Source organism: Diospyros lotus, chromosome 5 (assembly GCF_014633365.1).
Source record: "Diospyros lotus cultivar Yz01 chromosome 5, ASM1463336v1, whole genome shotgun sequence".
In the NCBI taxonomy this organism is placed as follows: Eukaryota; Viridiplantae; Streptophyta; class Magnoliopsida; order Ericales; family Ebenaceae; genus Diospyros; species Diospyros lotus.
In genome coordinates, this window is record NC_068342.1 from 4,771,072 (window position 1) to 4,791,030 (window position 19,959).

Consider the following 19,959-nt stretch of genomic DNA (forward strand, 5'->3'; position numbering starts at 1 on the left):
GTTCAGAAGGTTCAATACTGTGGTTCAAGCCTTTGGTTTCACTCAGAGTGAAGTTGATCATTCGGTTTTCTATCGACACTTCTCTTCTTTATGCGTCTACCTTCTTGTTTATGTGTGACATTGTTATCACAGGGAGTGATCACGTTGGCATATAACAACTGAAGGAATATATACATCAACACTTTTAGACCAAAGACCTAGGCAAACTCTGGTATTTCTTGGGTATTGAGGTTGCACAATCAAAGAGATGATATCTCAATTTCTCAGAGGAAGTATGCCTTGACATCTTAGAAGAAACTGGCATGGTGAACTACAAACTAGCTGACACTCCAATGGACCTAAATGTCAAACTCTTGCTTGTCAGGACAAAGGGAGCCCTTTTCAGATCCTGAAAGGTGTTGAAGACTGGTAGGCAAACTGAACTATCTTACCATTACTCATCCTGACATTGCTTTTGCTGTGAGTGTAGTTAGTTAATTCCTTAATTCTCCATGTGATTCTCACTGAGATGTTGTTATCCGAATTCTGAGATACATCAAAAGAGCACCAAGTAAAAGGCTACTCTATGAGGATAAGGACACACCGATATTTGTTGTTATGCAAATGCGGATTGGGCAGGATCTTCGTCTAATCGTAGGTCAACCTCTAAGTATTGTGTTCTTATAGAAGAAAATCTAGTTTATTGGAAAAGTAAGAAACAAAATGTAGTATCTAGATCAAGTGCAGAGGCTGAGTACAGGCTATGGGTAATGCAACTTGTGAGTTCATTTGGCTTAAGCAACTCCTGCAGGAACTTAAGTTTTGTGAAGTGTCCCTTATGAAGCTTGTTTGTGATAATCAGGTTGTCTTACACATTGCTTCCAATCTAGTGTTCCATGAATGGATCAAGCACATTGAAATCGACTGTCACTTTATTAGAGAAAAGTTGGTTAAGGTATTAATATTGTTACGGAGTTTGTTAACTCCAATGATCAATTTACAGATCTCTTCACCAAGTCTTTAAAAGATCCTCAAGTAGAATATATTTGTAACAAGTTTGGCGCATATGATATTTATGCTTCAACTTGAGGGGAGTGTTGAGTTGTATATTGAGATAGTTAGTATGATGTCATGGCTTATGTCATGATAGTTGTATATATATGTGTTTCATCTCTTAGTTTGTAACTAATAGAGATGCTCTTCAAATCATCTCTCTCTCTCTCTTTCTAAATTCTCATAGATGATTTCAATAAGTTATGTTTAGATCTTGAAAATATTGATGTAAAATGTGATGATGAGGATAAGGTTTTAGTCCTACTGCATTCCTTACCAAAATCATATAAAACATTTGTAGATATCTTAAAACATGGCAGGGATACCCTAACCCTAGACGATGTGATAAGAGCTTTGAATTCAAAAGAATTGCAGCAAAAGGTAGAAGGAAACAACTCAGCTGGTGATGTTCTCTCAATCAGTTCTAGACCCGATAGGAGAGACCCTAGACAAAGGAGGAGATCTAGGTTTAAATCTAAGAATGGCAGGAAAGTTATAAAGTGTTGTCACAGCCATGAGGAACGGCATATCAAAAAGAATTGCCCTAAGAGAAAGAAATATTTCTTAGAGAGAACTAATTCTGAAATTTCTTCGTCTATTTGTGAGTTTGATTATGATAGTGCAGATGCTTTAGTTGTATCTGAAAATGCTGATAAGAAGCATGGATATTAGATTCAGGCTGTTCAGTTTACATGTCACCACATAAGCAGAGGTTCTGGAATTATAAAGACATGGCTGGTGGAAAAGTTTTGTTAGGTAACAACCAAGAATGTAGGATAAAGGGTATTAGAGATACATGGATCAAATTACATGATGGTTCTATTAAAACTCTAAATTCTGTAAGATATGTTCCAGATTTAAAAAGAAACTTAATTTCCCTTGGTGAGTTCGATAGAAATGGTTACTTCTATAGAGGAGATGGTGGAGTCCTAAGAATATCTAGAGGATCACTAATAAGCATGAAAACAATCCTTAATAATGGCATTTATGTGCTGCAAGCCTCTACAATGTGTGGAGAAGCTGCAGTCACTGAAGGGAAAGCCTATGATAAGACTATCCTTAATAATGGCTCATATTAGTGAGCTAAGTCTTAGGGAGTTATCTAAACTAGGGATAGTAGGAGATGGAAAACTTACAGATTTGGATAAGTGTGTCATGTATATTTGGGAAAGTTGCAAAAGTGAAATTCTCCAAAAAGGCCATACATTCCTCAAAGGCCCCTTTTGATTACATACATTCTGATTTATGGGGCCCTGCCCATACATTGACTCATGGCGGAGCTAGGTATTTTTTTTGTCTATTATAGATGACTTTTCTAGAATGGTTTGGGTCTATGTATTGAAATCTAAGGACCATACATTTGAGGCTTTCAAAAGCTAGAAAACCATGATAGAAAAACAAAAAGACAGCAAAATTAAAATCATTAGAACAGATAATGGTTTGAAATTTTATAATAAGGAATTCTCTCATCTTGATAAGGAAAATGGAATCTTAAGACACTTAACAATCCCAGGAAATCCTAAGCAAGATAGGCTTGTTGAAAGGATGATAGGACCTTGCTAGAAATGGTAAGATGCATGATTTTTCATGCTAAGTTACCAAAATATTTTTAAGGAGAAGCTGTAACAACAACAGCCTATCTGATAAATCGATCACCCTCAGCTGCCATAGGATTTAAAAACCCCTATGAGATGGGGACAGGTCAAAAGCTTAGCTTGGAACACTTAAGGGTGTTTGGGTGCTTAGCTTATGCTCATGTCAAGCAAGGAAAGCAAGAACCGAGGGCAAAGAAGTGCTTATTTATAGGATGCCCCACTGGTGTGAAGGGATATAAGTTGTGGAGTTCGGAATTAGGCATGCCTAGGATTATAATATCTAGGGATGTTACATTTGATGAAAATTTGTTGGATTATGAGAATATCGAAGATTAAGGCAATGGAGATTTGGTTAGGATTAATTCCTAATCTAGAATTAGAATCTTATATATATCTTTCCTTTCTTCCTTATTGCTGATTATTTGTCATTTCCTTTCTTGTATCTTTCCTTTTGTTGTTGTATTTTCTTTCTATAAGAGAGCTGTTTGTGTTCATAGTTTTGATAGGAAATATATTTAAGTTTCTCCTAGAGTTTTTACATGGTATCAGAGCCTAATAGGCTGATACACTAAAACCCTAGTGCCTTCATTGCATCAGCCGCCACCCCTTCATTGGGTTCCTCTTCACCATCGGTCTTAACCTGTTAAGAGTGCCTTCAGCGCACTGTCTAGCCACCAGCTCCATCACTGTCATTGAGGTCGCCACTATCAGATCGGACCGACCACCGGAGACCCACCGCCGTCGGATCCTTCATGCACCGTCACGCGCCACTGCCCAGTTCGTCTCCGACCCCACACGCCAGCACGTGCGCCACCCTCTCGTCTCTAGCTTCTCCAGATCAACCCTCCGACATTTTTCTCTCTCATCCTTGGTGTTCAACTTACCTTCATTGCATCCGACCTCATCCTCTCCATCTGGAACAGCCATGTCCGAACCTTCAAGCGTGACTCCAGATCTGAAAACTGGAGAATTAACTCCAATGGTTCAATCAATGGAAGCCGGAACTAGATCAAGGACTGAAAGCTGCCTGGAATCCACCAATCCTACCGATTAGATGGTAGGAATTCTTTACAATGGGCCCAACTGGTACAAACATTCCTTAAGGGTAAAGGAAAAAACAGCCATTTGATTTCGGCTCCTCCAAAACCAGTAGATCCTGCACTTCCAGCATGGGAGGTAGAAGATGCTCAAATCATTTCATGGCTTTGGAATGCCATGCAACCCGAGGTAAGTAAAAACTATATGTTCTTAGGTTCAGCGAGAGAGATTTGGGAAACTATACGACAAACTTATTCCAAAATTCATGATGCATCAGTTATATTTGAGGTTAAAACTAAACTTAGTAGCACTAAACAAGGGGGCATGAGTGTTACTAAATACTATAATAGGATGCATGGCTTATGGCTAGAGTTAGACCATTATCAGAATATTAAAATGGTATGCAGTGCTGATGCTGCAACTCTTAGTCAAATATTTGAAAGAGATAGAGTGGTTGAGTTCCTAGCAGGCCTCAATTCAGAGTTTGGTGAATAGAGATAAGATTGGCTGATAAACTAGGTATATGAAGAACATGTTTGAGGGAAAAATGAGAGTTTAGAGTTACTGTACCTTGGCCTAAAATTGGAACAGATGTTCCATTGGCTATTGTGATTTGTTTAGAGGTGGAAAGAGACTGGTAGGCATCAAAAACATGGGAATGGGGTGTCATGTGATCAGTGGCCCCAGTATCTAGAATCCATACATCCTGTTTATCAGTCTTAAAGGCTGGAAAAAATGCTGAATGAAGGCAGTTACCTAAGGAGTCTTTGTGTGCAAGAGAGCATGTACCATCTTGTAAGGTCTTGAGGAACAGCTTCAACTTAGAGATCTCTTCAGTGTTTAAAAAATCAGCACCTGGAGTAGGCTCACTTTGGGTAGTTAATACCTCTTCTTCTTGACCCTTGCTGCATACATATGCCTGATTCTTGGCTGCCAGATTTTTAAAACTTCCCAAATGATTTAAAACCACTTCCTTTCCATGGAGCTTGAAGCAAGTCTCTCTAGTATGTCTTGGTTTATTGCAGAAGGTGCACCATAGTGCCTCCTTATTTGCAGCCCGAGACTGAAATTCTCCCCTTCCTGCTTTCATCCTTGATCCACCTCCTTTGTTGGACACCATGGCTGATTTTTCTAAACCAGTTTCAGTCACTACAGCAGCCATTCGATTGGAGATCATGGCTGATCTTTCTGTTCCAGCTTCATGAAGCATTGCTGTCCTTCGATTCTCCTCACTTCTAACCATAGCAAAAACCTCACGGAGAGCTGGAAGCTTTTCTCTCCCTAAGATTTGCACCCGAACTTGATCAAAGTCTAAATTGAGGCCTGCTAGGAACTCAACCACTCTTATCTCTTTCAAATATTTGACTAAGAGTTGCAGTATCAGCACTACATACCATTTTAATATTCTGATAATGGTCTAACTCTAGCCATAAGCCATGCATTCTATTATAGTATTCAGTAACACTCATGCCCCCTTGTTTAGTGCTACTAAGTTTAGTTTTAACCTCAAATATAACTGATGCATCATGAATTTTGGAATAAGTCTGCCGTATAGTTTCCCAAGCATGTTCTTCATGTACCTAGTTTATCAGCCAATCTTATCTCTATTCACCAACTAACCAAAGATTTGACTTGTCGGGCTATTTTTTCCCCTCATTTGTGTGAATTTCAGGCCATGACAACAGGGAAGATGATTGGTGCTGCTAGAGAATGCAATGGGTTGTACTACCTGATGAGGGAAGACTCTTATCCTACAATGAAACAGCTTCCAACTGCTGCCTACTCATCTCAGTCAACCTCCAATTATAGGGATGTATGGCTGCAACACTACCGATTGGGTCATCCTCCTTTCACTCTATTAAAATCCATGTTTCCTACATTGTTTGCATCTTTAAATCCTAGTCTTTTTCATTGTGATGTTTGTGTTCTGTCTAAGCATCATCGTGTATCCTATCCTCCTAGCAATAAAATCTCATCTACACCATTTACTTTGATTCACTCAGATGTGTGGGGACCATCTAAAATCTCTAATTGTTCTGGGGCTCGTTGGTTTATCTCTTTCATTGATAATTGTACCCATATGACTTGGGTTTTTCTCTTAAAAGATAAGGCCACCATTAGTTCAGTTCTTCCCACTTTTTGTAAAATGATTGCAACTCAGTTTGGTTCACCTATCAAACGATTAAGAACTGATAATGCGAGGGATTATTTTAATCATCACTTGCATCAATATTTCCAACAAGAAGGAATAATCCATGAATCCTCTTGTGTTGATACCCCCCAACAAAATGAGGTGGCTGAAAGGAAGATGAGACACCTCCTTAATGTGGCTCGATCTCTTCTTCATCATCACAATGTTCCTAAATCTTTCTGGGGGGAAGCAGTCCTTACAGCGGCCTATCTCATTAACCGAGTCCCTACCAAGTTGCTACAAAATCAAAGTCCTTTACGCTGTCTATCCTCTTTCTTTCCTGATCAGTTCTTACATTCCCCTCTTCCCCTTCGGTTGTTTGGTTGCGTATCCTTTGTTAACATTCCAAACAACACTGTGATAAACTTGATCCTCAAGCACTCAAAAGTGTTTTCCTTGGATACGCACCCACTCAAAAGGGGTACAAGTGTTACCATCCTATCACTCGAAAATTTTATGTCTCCAAGGATGTCACGTTTGTAGAATCTACACCTTTTTTTGGCTCATCCCAAGCTGGTCCTAGGGGGAGACTTTGGTTCAAGGTGACCACCCTTCTAGTGACAACCCTTTATGTGATAGTGACATCTTCTTTCCTTCTGTTCAACCTATTCTTACATCTTCTCAGCCCCCTAGCCATCCTATTATCTCTCCTCAATCTCCAAATAGCAGTCATGAATCAGCCCTCAATCAAGGTATGACTGAGAAGGAGCAGGGGTAATCAGATACTCAAGAGCTTTCATCCTTTGTCAGGTATAAGGGATCTCCTTATGTATTCAAACGTAGACAGCCCCAGCATGCACCATCATCATCTCCTAGTCAAGGTATGAATCCCATTCAATCTTCACCCTTAGTTCAACCTGATGACCTAGACCTACCTATAGCCATTCGAAAAGGGAAAAGAAGTTGCACTCAACACCCATTAACCAACTTCTTATCCTATCATCGTCTTTCCCAGAATCACAGAGCCTTCTTAGTATCCTTGGACTCCATTGAAATCCCTAAGTCAGTTGAGGAGGCTCTAAAAGATCTGAACTGGAGGCAAGCTATGTTGGAGGAGATGAAAGCTTTGAAGAAGAACCATCCATGGGACTTAGTGCCTCAACCACAGGGTGTTACACTAGTTGGCTGCAGGTGGATTTTCAATATCAAATACAATGCTGATGGGACCCTAGAGAGATACAAAGCTAGATTGGTCGCCAAAGGGCTACACTCAATCATATGGCATAGACTATCTCGGGACATTTGCCCCTGTGGCAAAAATGGCAACTGTGAGAATTTTTTTATCATTAGCAGCTCATTTTGGATGGAGCCTACAATAGTTGGATGTAAAAAATGCATTTCTACATGGAGATTTGGACGAAGAAGTTTTTATGGAATTGCCCCCTGGATTTCAGGAAGGGGAAGCAGGGCAAGTGTGCAGACTAAGGAAGGCACTCTATGGGCTCAAACAGTCCCCAAGAGCATGGTTTGGTAGGTTTTCCAGGGCCATGACAGATATGGGATATAACCAAAGCAGGGGTGATCATACACTCTTCTTCAAGCATTCAAACAAAGAGAAGGTTACCGCTCTATTGGTATATGTAGATGACATAATAGTCACAGGGAATGATGTAGAGGAACAAAAGATTCTCAAGGACAAGTTAGCCAAGGAATTCAAGATTAAAGACCTTGGTTCTCTCAAGTATTTCTTAAGGATTGAAGTTGCTTATTCGAAGGCTAGAATATTTCTCTCCCAAAGGAAATATGTGCTGGACTTGTTAGCTGAGACAGGGGTATCAGGAGGGAGAGGATCTAATGTGCTGGTAGAGCCTAACAGCAAGTTGGGAGTTGATCCTAATAGTCAACCAGTAGATAAGGGTAGATACCAAGGGCTGGTAGGCCGTCTGATATACCTGTCTCACACTAGACCTAATATTGCCTTTGGAGTTAGCCTTGTGAGCCAATTCATGCACAACCCGACAGAAAAACATATGCAGGCAGTAAGGAAGATCTTAAACTGTTTGAAGGCTACCCCAGGTAAGGGGATCTTGTTTAAATCAGGAGAAGAGCTGGATATTAAGGGGTTTACAGATACAAACTATGCAGGATCTCTTATTGACAGGAGATCAACTAATGGATATTGTGTATTTCTCGGTGGAAACCTTGTGTCATGGAGGAGCAAGAAGCAAAGTGTTGTGTCAAGATCAAGTGCGGAAGCTGAATTTAGAGCGATGGCTCTTGGACTATGTGAGGTGTTGTGGCTAAGAATCATCCTAGAAGATTTGAAGATCAGGGTTCAAGGCTCAATCAAGGTGTTTTGTGACAACCAATCAGCCATCAGTATTGCCCATAATCCTGTTCAACATGACAGGACAAAACATGTTGAAATAGATTGGCACTTTCATTAAAGAGAAGTTGGATGCAGGCTTGATCAAAATACCCTATGTTTCATCTAAAGACCAAGTGGCAGATGTGTTAACTAAAGGGCTTGCAGCTAAGAAGTTCGAGGATTTAGTATGCAAGCTGGGAATGATTGACATACACTCTCCAGTTTGAGGGGGAGTGTTGGATTATGAGGATATCCAAGATTAAGGCAATGGAGATTTGGTTAGGATTAATTCCTAATCTAGAATTAGAATCTTATATATATCTTTCCTTTCTTCCTTATTGCTGATTATCTGTCCTTTCCTTTCTTGTATCTTTCCTTTTGTTGTTGTATTTTCTCTCTATAAGAGAGCTGTTTGTGTTCATAGTTTTGATAGGAAATATATTTAAGTTTCTCCTAGAGTTTTTACAAAATTCCACTGTAAAAGACATTAAATTAGATGAGGCTAAGGATGAGGAAGGGAAACTAAAGGCTGTGGAATTTTAAAAACAAAATGAACCCCTTGAAAATGCCTTAGACAGCCCTAATAACCAGCAACCAGAAAATGAAAGAGAGAGTGAAGGGTCATCTAGCATAGACAGTGAACTAGGCCATGAGAGATACAATGTTGCTAGGGATAGGCAAAGAAGAAATATAAGGCCACCTGTTAGATATGGATATTCAGACTTAGTTTCCTATGCATTGTCAAGTGCAATGGAAGAGGCTGGTGAGGAGCCTCTTACATATGAAGAGGCAATGCACTCATAAGACTCCAATAAATGGTTGGCAGCCACGCAATCAGAAATGGAGTCACTTATGAAAAATAAAACGTGGACTTTGGTGGATAGACCCTTAGGGAAAAGGGTTGTAGGTTGCAAATGGTTATATAAAATTAAAGAAGGTGCTAGAAATGAATGTAAACCTAGGTTAGTGGCAAGGGGCTTCACTCAAGTGCCCGGAATAGATTTCAATGAAGTATTCTCACCGGTGGTGAGGCATACTTCAATTAGAATCTTACTTGCCTTCACAGTGCATTTAAATCTTAACCTAGATCAAATGGATGTTACCACTGTCTTTCTTCATGGAGAATTAGAAGAAAGTATTCTAATGGAGCAGCCAAAGGGATTTGAAGTTAGAGGAAAAACAGAGCAAATATGCTTGCTAAATCAATCTCTCTATGGGTTGAAGCAACCCCTAGGCATGGGTATAGGAAATTTGATTCTTTTATGATAGTCCAAGGCTTTAAGAGGAGTGCATTTGATAGTTGTGTGTATTTCAAGCATATGCCAAATGAAATATCTATATATCTTCTTCTATATGTGGATGATATGTTGATTGTTAGCCAATCAGCCATAGAAATTCAAAACTTGAAGCTGAGATTAAAATAAGTCTTTGAAATGAAGGAATTAAGAGAAGCTAAGAAGATATTAGGCATAGAAATAAGCAGGAAAGAAAGCTGGTATTGTCTCAAAAATCCTACCTAGATAAGATAGTTAAAAAGCTTAATATGCTTGATGCAAAGGGGGTTTCAGTTCCCTTTGCTCAGGATTTCAAACTGTCCCATGAGCAGTCAAATCCGGGTAAGGTTTCAGTCACCCATTGATGAAGTAAGGAAATGAGTAAAACCCTTACTCAAATGCAGTTGGAAGCCTAATGTACAACATAGTCTGTATTAGGCCGGATTTGGCCCATGCTATGAGTGTGTCTAGCAGGTTCATGGCAAATCTGGGTAAAGCTCACTGGAATGCTATAAAATGGATATTTAGATATGTGAAAGGACCATTAGATATGTCTTTGGTTTATGGTGGAGCAAAATTAGAAGAAGAGCATTGCATTTTAGGGTTCACAGATGCCGACTATGCAGCAGATTTGGACAGGAAAATATCCTCTACAGGTCATGTTTTTCAGCTATGGAATTCAACCGTAAGCTGGAAAACAAATATGCAGTCTGTAGTGGCCCTTTCCACCACTGAGGCTAAGTATATAGCTGTTATCGAAGCTATTAAGGAAGCCCTTTGGTTGAAAGGAATTGTTAGTGAACTCCTAGGAAGAGATGTATAGGCAAAGCTTATGTGTGACAACCAAAGTGCTATTCACTTGGCTAAGAATCAAGCCCATCTTGAAAGAACCAAACATATTGATGTAAGTAATCATTTCATTAGGGAAATCCTTGAGAAGGAAGAAGTTAACCTAATTAAAGTTGCAGGTGAAGAAAATGCAGTAGATATTTTTACCAAGGCTGTTCCTTTATCTAAATTACAGCATTGCCTAAAGATTCTTAATGTATGTTTGTGTGAATGATCAAGTACAGCATGCAGGACCTATGAAGAACAGGATCAGTTTTGGAGGTTGGGCTGTACTCAAAGCAAATGGTGGAGATTTGCTAAAAGTTTGCCTTGAGTAAGCCTAGGATCAGTAAAGGCAGTCAAAGAAGTCAAGTGACTTAAGTATAGACAGGCGGTTTTACACCAAACTGTAATTTGATTTAAGTTGGGGGGTTAAAATCGGTAATATAAAAACCCAGTTATTTGTATAGGGTTGTCCGCTCCTTACTCTATAAATAAAAGGGCAGGGTTAGTCGTTTGAGGCATGTTATGAGCGAGTGCAATTCTGTTATTGAGAGAAAAGGCTAGAGAATTGGTAGTCCTTTGTAATCTCGGGAAAGACCAAGATTGTACTCGGGTTCAAGGCTGTTGTACTGATTGATTCCTGATAAACTAGTGTTATTGTGTGGTTTGCGTTACTTTTCTTATTGTTTTAAATCTGTTTCTGATCTTATACTTTCTGTTCTTGTTATATCCTGAGTTGAGGGGTGAATTCATGTAATCTCTGTGTGTGCAAGTAAGTTCCAATCTGTCTAAATTGCTATTCCAGTGCTCTCTGGTTTCACACAAACAGAATTGAGGTAATGTTGATAGCATGTTGAACATGCTTGTTATCCTCTGGCCAAATTGATCCAATGTTTCTCTATTTTTCTTCCTTTCTCTCTGCACACTCTCTCATATGGTCAAACTTCTTCCCTGCTGCGACTCACTGCCTCCTAGGTCTGCAACAATCCCAATTCCATTGCCTCCATCTTAGCTTTAAGCTGCTTCATCTTGGTACCTTCAGCCATTCCTCAAGCTGTATGCTCAAAATTCGCCTTCAATATGCACTGAATTGCCAACTCCGATCATTGCACTGATCACTGATGATCGCGATCACTAGGGATATGCAGTGAATTGCAGAATTTGATCTCAGCACCGATTGCTGATGATCGCAATCCTATGGATCAATTATCGCCCAAATCTGACCAGGATTGTTGTGGATCAGCAATTGCCCTAGCTCTATGTCACACGCCAAGATCTTGGCGCGACATTGGCAGCTTATTTACAATTCTCACTGTCTTTTTAGTCATTTCCTTTATGTTATATTGTTATGTTTTATTTACTTTATGTATTTGTATTGGTTCAAATATTACAGCTGTAAGAGGGGGGGGGGGGTTGTTCGAGATATTCCATGGGGTAGGCCACGTGTAAAGGGGCCTGGGAAAAAGACAAAATAGTTGGTTATTAGGGGTGGGATCTACTGGCAGCACTCAGACTAGAGGCTTAAATATCCTCTCAATTTTGCTTGTAGAGGCGTGTGTGAAATTTGAGAAGAATTCTATCTTTCCTCTCTGTTTTCATCTCTCTTTGTTTTCTCTTCTCTTTCTCTAATTCTAATCTCTCTTACCTTCTTCATCTCTTCTAAATTCCCTACTGCACTTTATAATTCACACCAAATTAGAAAGTGGATTTCATTGTCACATTGGAGTTGTGACACTCTATTTTCAATCCGCACCTACCTTACTCTCCTCAACTCAACTCGGCAGTCGATGACCACTAGCTCTGATACCAAATGTCACACCCTAAAGTTGGGCTAGAGTTTAGAAAGGAAATTGAGAAGAATACGAGGGTGAGACATAATAGAAATAGAGAGAATTGAAGGAGAACAGAGGAAATCAAGAGAGAAGACTGAATTCAAAATATCATCCCACAATATAATTATCTATCTACTCTAGCCTATTTATAGGATGTCTAATTGAAAAGTATAACTCCTAACTAATACATGTAATCTACTATTACTAATATGCCCTTGGGGTCATGACAAAGGGTTATCACTCAAGCCCCTGTCTTGGCTTTGCCAGATTTCACAAAGCTCTTTATTCTAGAAACTGATGCTAGTGTCAAGGGAGTGGGGGTGTTCTAATGCATGAAGGTAAACCATTAGCTTTCATTAGTTAGGCCTTCACACCAAAACATTTGGGACTTATGTCTATGATAAAGAATTAATTGTAGTTTTGGCAGCTATGGAGAAATGGCGACATTATTTGGAGGGCAATCAGTTCATAATTCAAACTGATCATGAGAGCCTTAAATTTCTCCTTCAACAACAATTTCATATGCTGTTGCAGTGAAAAGGGATGTCAAAGTTGTTAGGCCTTGACTATATCAATCGATACTGCCTAAGTAAAGAAAATTTGGCAGCTGATGCATTGTTTAGAAGGTTTGAGGATGGTACTTGTGCTGTCATTACTTCAATAGTTCCGGACTAGATGAAAGAAGTGGCTGCTAGCTATGAGACTACTGCTTGGGCACGAGAACTCTTAACTCAGCTGTCCATCAGTCCAAACAAGCAGCCAGGTTATACCCTGAGTAATGGATTACTCCAGTTTCGGGGTCGAGTTGTGGTGGGGCATAATGACCAGCTGAAGAATCAAATATTATAATCTTTACATGGTTCACCTCTAGGGGGTCATTTGGGCATAAGATCAATATACCATAAGGTTAGGCAACTATTCTATTGGCCTAAACTTAAGAAGACTGTGACTGATTATGTGCTAACTTGTTACATCTGCCAGCTTTGCAAACATGAGCATGTGGCTGCACCCAGCTTGTTTAAAAGTTCGGGTACTGGGCTACCACATGTCTGCAGTTGATCATCCTGAAACGGATGGGCAAACAAATATGGTTAACAAATGTGTAGAGGCTTATTTGAGGTGTGTCTGCTTTATTAAACCAAAGAGTTGGCATAGATGGTTGGCCTTAGCTCAATGGTGGTATAATTCTAGTTATCACAGTTCACAGAAAATGGCCCCTTCTGAGGCACTGTTTGGTTTCATGCCACCTCTTCTACCTGCCACTGTGGGATCTTCCTCCTCAGCAGCAGCAGTGGATCATTATTTACAGACCCACCAAGAATTGTTGCAACTCATTAAACGTGATCTGGCCACTGCCCGAAACCAGATGAAGCAGTATGCTGACAAGAAAAGAAGTGAAGGGGAGTTTTCTGTGGGTGATTTGGTTTATCTCAGGATCAAAAACTTCCAACAGAAATATTTTTCTTGCTCTCCTTTTTCTAAGTTGAATCCTAAGTATTTTGGACCATTCCATATCACTGCTAAGGTTGGGCCTGTTGCCTATTGCTTGCTGGTTCCACCTGACACTAACATGCATCCGGTTTTCCATGTGTCTTTATTGAAGAAATCCATTGGATCCACTGCCCATTTCAGTCCTACTTTACCTCCTCTAACTACTGATGGGGATTTCAAGGTGGAACCCTTGGTAATTTTGGATAAAAGAGTGATTTACAAGAACAACCTTCCTCTTACACAAGTACTTGTCCAATGGTCCCATCTGCACCCGGACAATAACACCTGGGAATACTTGCGTGATCTGCTAGCTCAATTTCCCCATACTGCCCAGCATCTTTTCTTTTCTTGAGGACAAGAAAATTTTGAAGGAAAGGGAAAATGTCAAGCTCGTAGGGTGCAGGAGATATTGTGAGGACCATTGTAGCAGATTATTTTCACTACAATTGGTGGTTAGCATTTATTTACATCCTGTAACTGCTTCTTGGTTAGCTGTATATAAAGCTACACCAACTTGTATTAGAGAATAACAATAATTTGAATACAATCCTCATATTCTCTCTCTATTCATTTCTCTGTTTTCACTCTATTTTCTCTCTATTCCTATCTCAGTTTCTCCTATTTTCATTCTTCCTTCCTGTTCTACATTAGAAACCTTAGATTCAAGACCTAGGTCTTGACATTTACTTATGAAAAGCTACAATGGAGTGTTTGGTAATTGTTGGTAGTAGTTTGATTTTATATCCCAGAATATGTTGTGAATAAATGAAAATAATAACTAAGTATATCAATGAATGTGATGGGTATAAATGATAGAGATGTTAGAACATGGTATCATAGAACAAATTGTTGACAATGTTTGATTTTGATAATGTCAAAATACGTTGTTAATAAATGAGTATAAATAACTAAGTATATCCATGAACGTGATAGGTAAAAGTGGTAGAGAGGTTAGAACATGGTGTTGGGGCAAAGGCCACTTGTACATTGTGGATTCACAGGGTACGCATAAACAGTCATTCAGCTAATTGTATTGTTGATGATTGATTATTGTGATTAATGATGCCTTTGATTATTCGTGTTCTATATGCAAATGATTATGTGCCAGATCATTCTTACTACACCCTGTGACGTGATTTAATTACTGTTGATACATATTGATGCATTGGGAATATTTGGATTTGAAACCAGTTTTTATGGTATACATAGATAAATGCGACATTTCGGATATGATTTACTTACATGCAGATTATGTACAACTGAGGTGTATTCTCACCACACTTAACATTTTTAGGTGCTTAGCAAATTGATTAGAGTTGGACTTGAACCGGGGGAAATTACAATGGATTTACTAGGGTGATCTTATTTCATTTCTTTATTTTGATCAGTTAACTTGTAACCTAGAGGATTTTGAACTTCGGATATTCTAGCATTTACAAATGTTGATTTTCCCAAGATTACGATACTATTGGATTTTAGGCTTCAGGTTAAGTTCTAGCTTGGGGTTCATGGTTGGTTGTACTACTTAAAAAGGGGTTGCAACAACAGGCTCTTCACCCTAAAGTGGGTGTACAAATGAGTAATGATGTGGTATGGTCTTTATATGATGTATGTCTTGTGAGATGTCCGGAAGGTGGCCGGATTGGGTTGTAAGGCAAGAAAGATAAGTGATAATGGTGCATACCATATGGAATGAATAAGCGCAAACTGAAACCTCTAAGTAGTAAAATGTCTGTGCTAAAAACATGGAGCAAATGATGATGTGAAAAGACCAAACCAGAACAGTGGTAGGGTAGGACAGTCTATTGTGCTGTCCAAAGAGCCTGGAAGCTCAACTTTCAAAGCTGGCGGTCAGCTTGTGAGTCAAGTGAGGGCGGGCAAAGTGCAGTGTAAGTCGATTGAGATGTTGGGAGGTTTCTGCGTAACATCCAAAATCTTAAATGCAGCAACCAGTGGGACCAGCGTTGAAGGCACCCCTCAGTTGAATGCGAGGGGTGTTAAAGGAGATGGAGAGGCCAAAGTTTTGGGAGGACTCAATTTAAGGGTTGATTAAAGGCCTATAATATCAAATGAAGGAAAGCTCAAAACATCAAGCCTCAAGCTATCTTCAGATAATGTGTGATTTGAGAAGAATGTGGGAGAGAACGTGAATGGGTGTTGGTGGCTCGTGGTAGTGAGTGTGAAGAAGAAAAGTTGGAGGAGGTCACCAACCACCACCTGACCATTTTCTGGTCTCCATGGACCAGTGGCAGGTTGAAAAGCTAATGACCATGGACAAATTGACGTTTGGTCCTCTGGTTCGATTGGACCTGCTTCGTGGTGAAAAAGCCAACCAAATGCTTTGTATTCCTTAAATTTCAATTTTTGGTTCATGGTACTCATGAGAGGGAGGTCTAACATTCTAGATCATCCTATGTGGATAGGTGCCAGTTAACCGTAGGTCAATTGTCCAGAACAAAATGCAAGAGACTTCAACTATGAGAAGTGATGGTCAATTATTGGATTGATTGAAAGATAGTATCTCTGCAAAGTCGACTGTTGGATCATAAGTCAGTTGTTGGGTTGATTGAGATGTATGAGGAATTGAAATAAGGGAAAAAGAAAGTGTTAAAAGTTTTCCAATGCCTACTTTAACCTGATGACTGTAATCACCCTAAGCACACTAAATGATAAGCATTATCATTATAAGTGCATGTCCCAATGTGCTGATGGTAGGAGGGCAGGGAATGCTAGTTCCCAGCTACATTTTTTCATTGTGCCATCATCCATGAGGACAATTTCCGGCCAAGAGATGAAAACAGTAGCACGGAGTGTGGTGGTAATGGTATCAAGAGTACGCGAGGGCATTAAATCAAAGAAAAAAAAACCCAATCCTCATAATGTAAATAAGATGGATTAATTGGATAAATCAGGTGGGGTCCTTACAATGGTATCATGCTTGAGAGTTAATGAGCCTAATTAGCTCACACGATAAAAAAAAAAAAAATGTTGTTAAGCTGGGACAAAGAAGTGTAAGTTGCAATGATTCTGTCATGCTATATCCGACAGGATATCTTGTTGATGCAGGTAACTAACATGTTAGTCTAGGAAAAAGCAAGTGGGAACTTGAATTTAGCTCATTTAGGAAGAGGTCTACAATGATTTTGATAATGGGACGCCTGGTACGCAGTGGTACTACACTATTGCAACGAGCAGAGAATTGAGATTAGCCCCGGGAACTATAGCTACTAGCAGGGGAGTGAAATTAGGCCACCTAGGAGATATTTTGTACATAATCCTTGTGACCAGATGCAAGGAAAAAGTGGGTAGCATCTTTCTCATTCCTGGTAAAGAAGCATCTGATTCCCCTTATGCTTCTTTACCACTGCACTTCTCTTCGATTTTAATTGTTAGCCAAAACACAAGGCTGTTATTCTTTATATATTGCAAATGTCGGTTCAGTCGTCTTTTCAGCCACGTTTTGTGAATTTATGACGTTCTGTTGTTGTTGAAGAATTTTTTTGCTTCACAATCTGGGTAAATGAAGTAGCCGGGCAGATCCATTGGAAGCAAGATTAGAGAAAAGAACGCGATTCTAGAAAGTCTAATAATCCATTTGGTCTTTGCTAGAACATGTGTAACTTGATGCTTAGGTAACCAAAAACTTTTTCTCTATGCTAACCGAGTTTGATTCATCTTGAGAGCTGGTTATGCTCGGGTTTTGTTCTCAGAATTTGGAAGATTCAGATAAAGAGTGATGGACCCAATCAGGAGGGACCATAGGAAAGTGAGACCGGATCCAACTAAGTTTGAAGATTTTATGGTAAAAATGAACTTGGAATAAATGGATTTTGTTGCATGTTCTCCTTGAAATAAATGGATTTAGTTCATAAAGATTCTGGCTGTCAATTAAATATATGCTGCAACTGCTAAGCCTTTGGCCTTTACTTAAATGTGGAGGAAACAAGTCCCAAATCACGAAGCTTGAACTCTTCTCTGCCTTTTGCTAATCATGAAAGAAACTCTGCCTTTACTTCACTTAATGTGAAGGGAACAACACAACCTTTATAAAATGTGAAGGGAACAAATTCAAAATAGAAAAGTTTTTAAGTATAATCCATAATAATGCATTAGAATGATCACAGCTCTTTAAACAACATTATCTTAGCTCCTACATCACACCTTACACAATAGCCAATGAGATGGGCCCAAATGCCCCTCCCAATTGCTACTATTTTTATTTTTGGTCCACTGTTATGTTTGCATTGATTTTTCTTCACTTTTTCTGTTAGGAGTATTAATTTCAAATGAAGTTTACACCAATCACGCCTGTTACATTTGAATATGAACACATTCAACATGTATTGACTTGGTTGGCTACATCAATCAATTGTAGCTTTTCCTGTACCATCTTTGTCTTATGTCATCTCATGTAAGGGTCTCTCAGTATTTTTATTAAGTTCTCTTTGGTTTTTCTCTTTTTAGCTATAATTTCTTTCTTTTTTTATTCACTCACCTCACAATAAGTATGATTGTTGGTTTTAATTGTGTCTCTCACAACTTATTATGTTACTTCAACTTTATAATGTGACAATTACATTTTTTAATTTTATCTTCTTCTTTTTTGGGTGTGATTACATTTACATGTATATAATAAAGTTTGAAATGTTAATTATATTCAATATTTTACAGACATTGATAGTAACAAGTCAAAAAGTCGGTACCCAACTGTGAACGTTATCCTTAAATTTTCAAATGTTGGAGCCCTCCTTACTCAAAGAGAAAGGGACATTCGTATCTGTCAAATTCTCTCTTCCACACTGCCTGGCTTTGGTAAGGCGTCCTAAATAGCATTAAAGTAAGATAAAAGTGTAGTCCTCCTTTGTTTATGCTTTATAGTCAACTCTTTTAATTGCCCCTTTGTACCACTTCGTTCCAAGCTGTCCTTCAGATGTACCCTTCCTTCCAAAGAGATGGCAACATTCCTTTACTTAAATCATATCTTGTATGCACCCATTATAGCGTCATGTTGAGCGTATGGATCTGACAAATAAATAAGGTTTACAAAGTTGCCACCCATATATCGTAGATCATGTTGTGTCCATCCTAAGATTGTCGCTCATGTGGGATTATGCTCCGTTTCTTGCACCTTAATTAAAGAAATTATAATTTCTAACTTCTTAGATTATAGTTTTTAAAATTTAGAATAAGTTATAAATTTATTTGTTACAGCTTCTCAAAAGTTGTAATTAACCAATTGTGATGTTTGATATCATAAACTGTAAAATAACTTATTTTTGTATAATTGTCCATAATAACCTTAATAGTTATAGAATGATAATTTAAAAATTAATTAGTGTATATGTATAAGTTTCAAGTGTTATAAAAAAATTAATTAGTGTATAGAGAGAAAGAGAGATGACGAGAGAGAAGAAGAGATCTGAAAATGGAGATGGCGGTGGAGAAGAGAGACCCTTGATTGCGTGGACAGAAAAATAATTATTTGTTAAAAACAGAGGTAAAATTGTCACAAAACTATAACTATTTAATCAGAAGTTGTAGAAACTAGAGTACCCCAGCTTTGAAAAAGCCAAATTTTACCCCTTCTAAAAGATAGTATAAGTTATAAGCTAGAATTCTACAAACTAAAACAAACATTACATACTCACTTTTTTTAAGCTAGAAGTTAAAAGTTACAACTTTTAAGCTGCAACAAACAGTCCCTATGTTGGGTCTATGTATAGTAGAAGGGAATTTTTCTCATTTAAGAACAACAATACTAATGAGATTAGATATTAAATATATTATTTACATACTTAATTTTGATATTTAAAATAATATTATATATTAATATTAAACATAATATAATGTATCTGATTAGATATTGTTGGCCAATTTTTTTTTGTAAGTAAGAAATGCATTAAACGAAAATTGCAAAAATGTCTATAGATTATTAAAGCATATCTCGAGCCTTGTAAAAAAAAAAAAAAGAACAAAGAGGCAAATTAGCAAATAACAAAATAAAATTAAAATACTGAAGAGAGAATAAATTTTCAAAATTAAAGATACACAACTATCATATGAAGCGATCAGTCGATGATTAGCAAAACAACGAAGATCTCGATGTTCAAAGATGAGCATCAAAGAGTATTAGCACAACAGGATCAATTCTAAGGATTACTTAAGAGTGCCTTAGCATGCTCATAGCCCATAACACCGTTCCACGAGAAGATATATATGAGAGCAAAATTAATATTCATCAAGAAACTAAACGTTATATGCTTCAGTAGAGTACAAAAAACTAGTTGGTCAAAAGTCATTAAAAGTGTCATAGAGCACGATTATAAAGAAAATGCAAAAAAATGAAGTTGATCGACCATGTCTACAT

The 19,959-nt window shown here is 38.4% G+C and overlaps 1 protein-coding gene across 1 annotated transcript in view; it reads left to right on the forward strand.

Moving 5' to 3' along the window:
• LOC127802476 (uncharacterized) overlaps window positions 1-18,677 on the forward strand; it is a 41,943-nt gene extending 23,266 nt beyond the window's left edge. The window contains exon 3 of the mRNA XM_052338310.1: window positions 18,264-18,677. Within this exon, the coding sequence (XP_052194270.1) occupies window positions 18,264-18,418 (155 nt within the window). The 3' untranslated portion in view covers window positions 18,419-18,677. The remainder of the gene's footprint in view (window positions 1-18,263) is intronic.
• The last annotated feature ends 1,282 nt before the right edge of the window (window positions 18,678-19,959 follow it).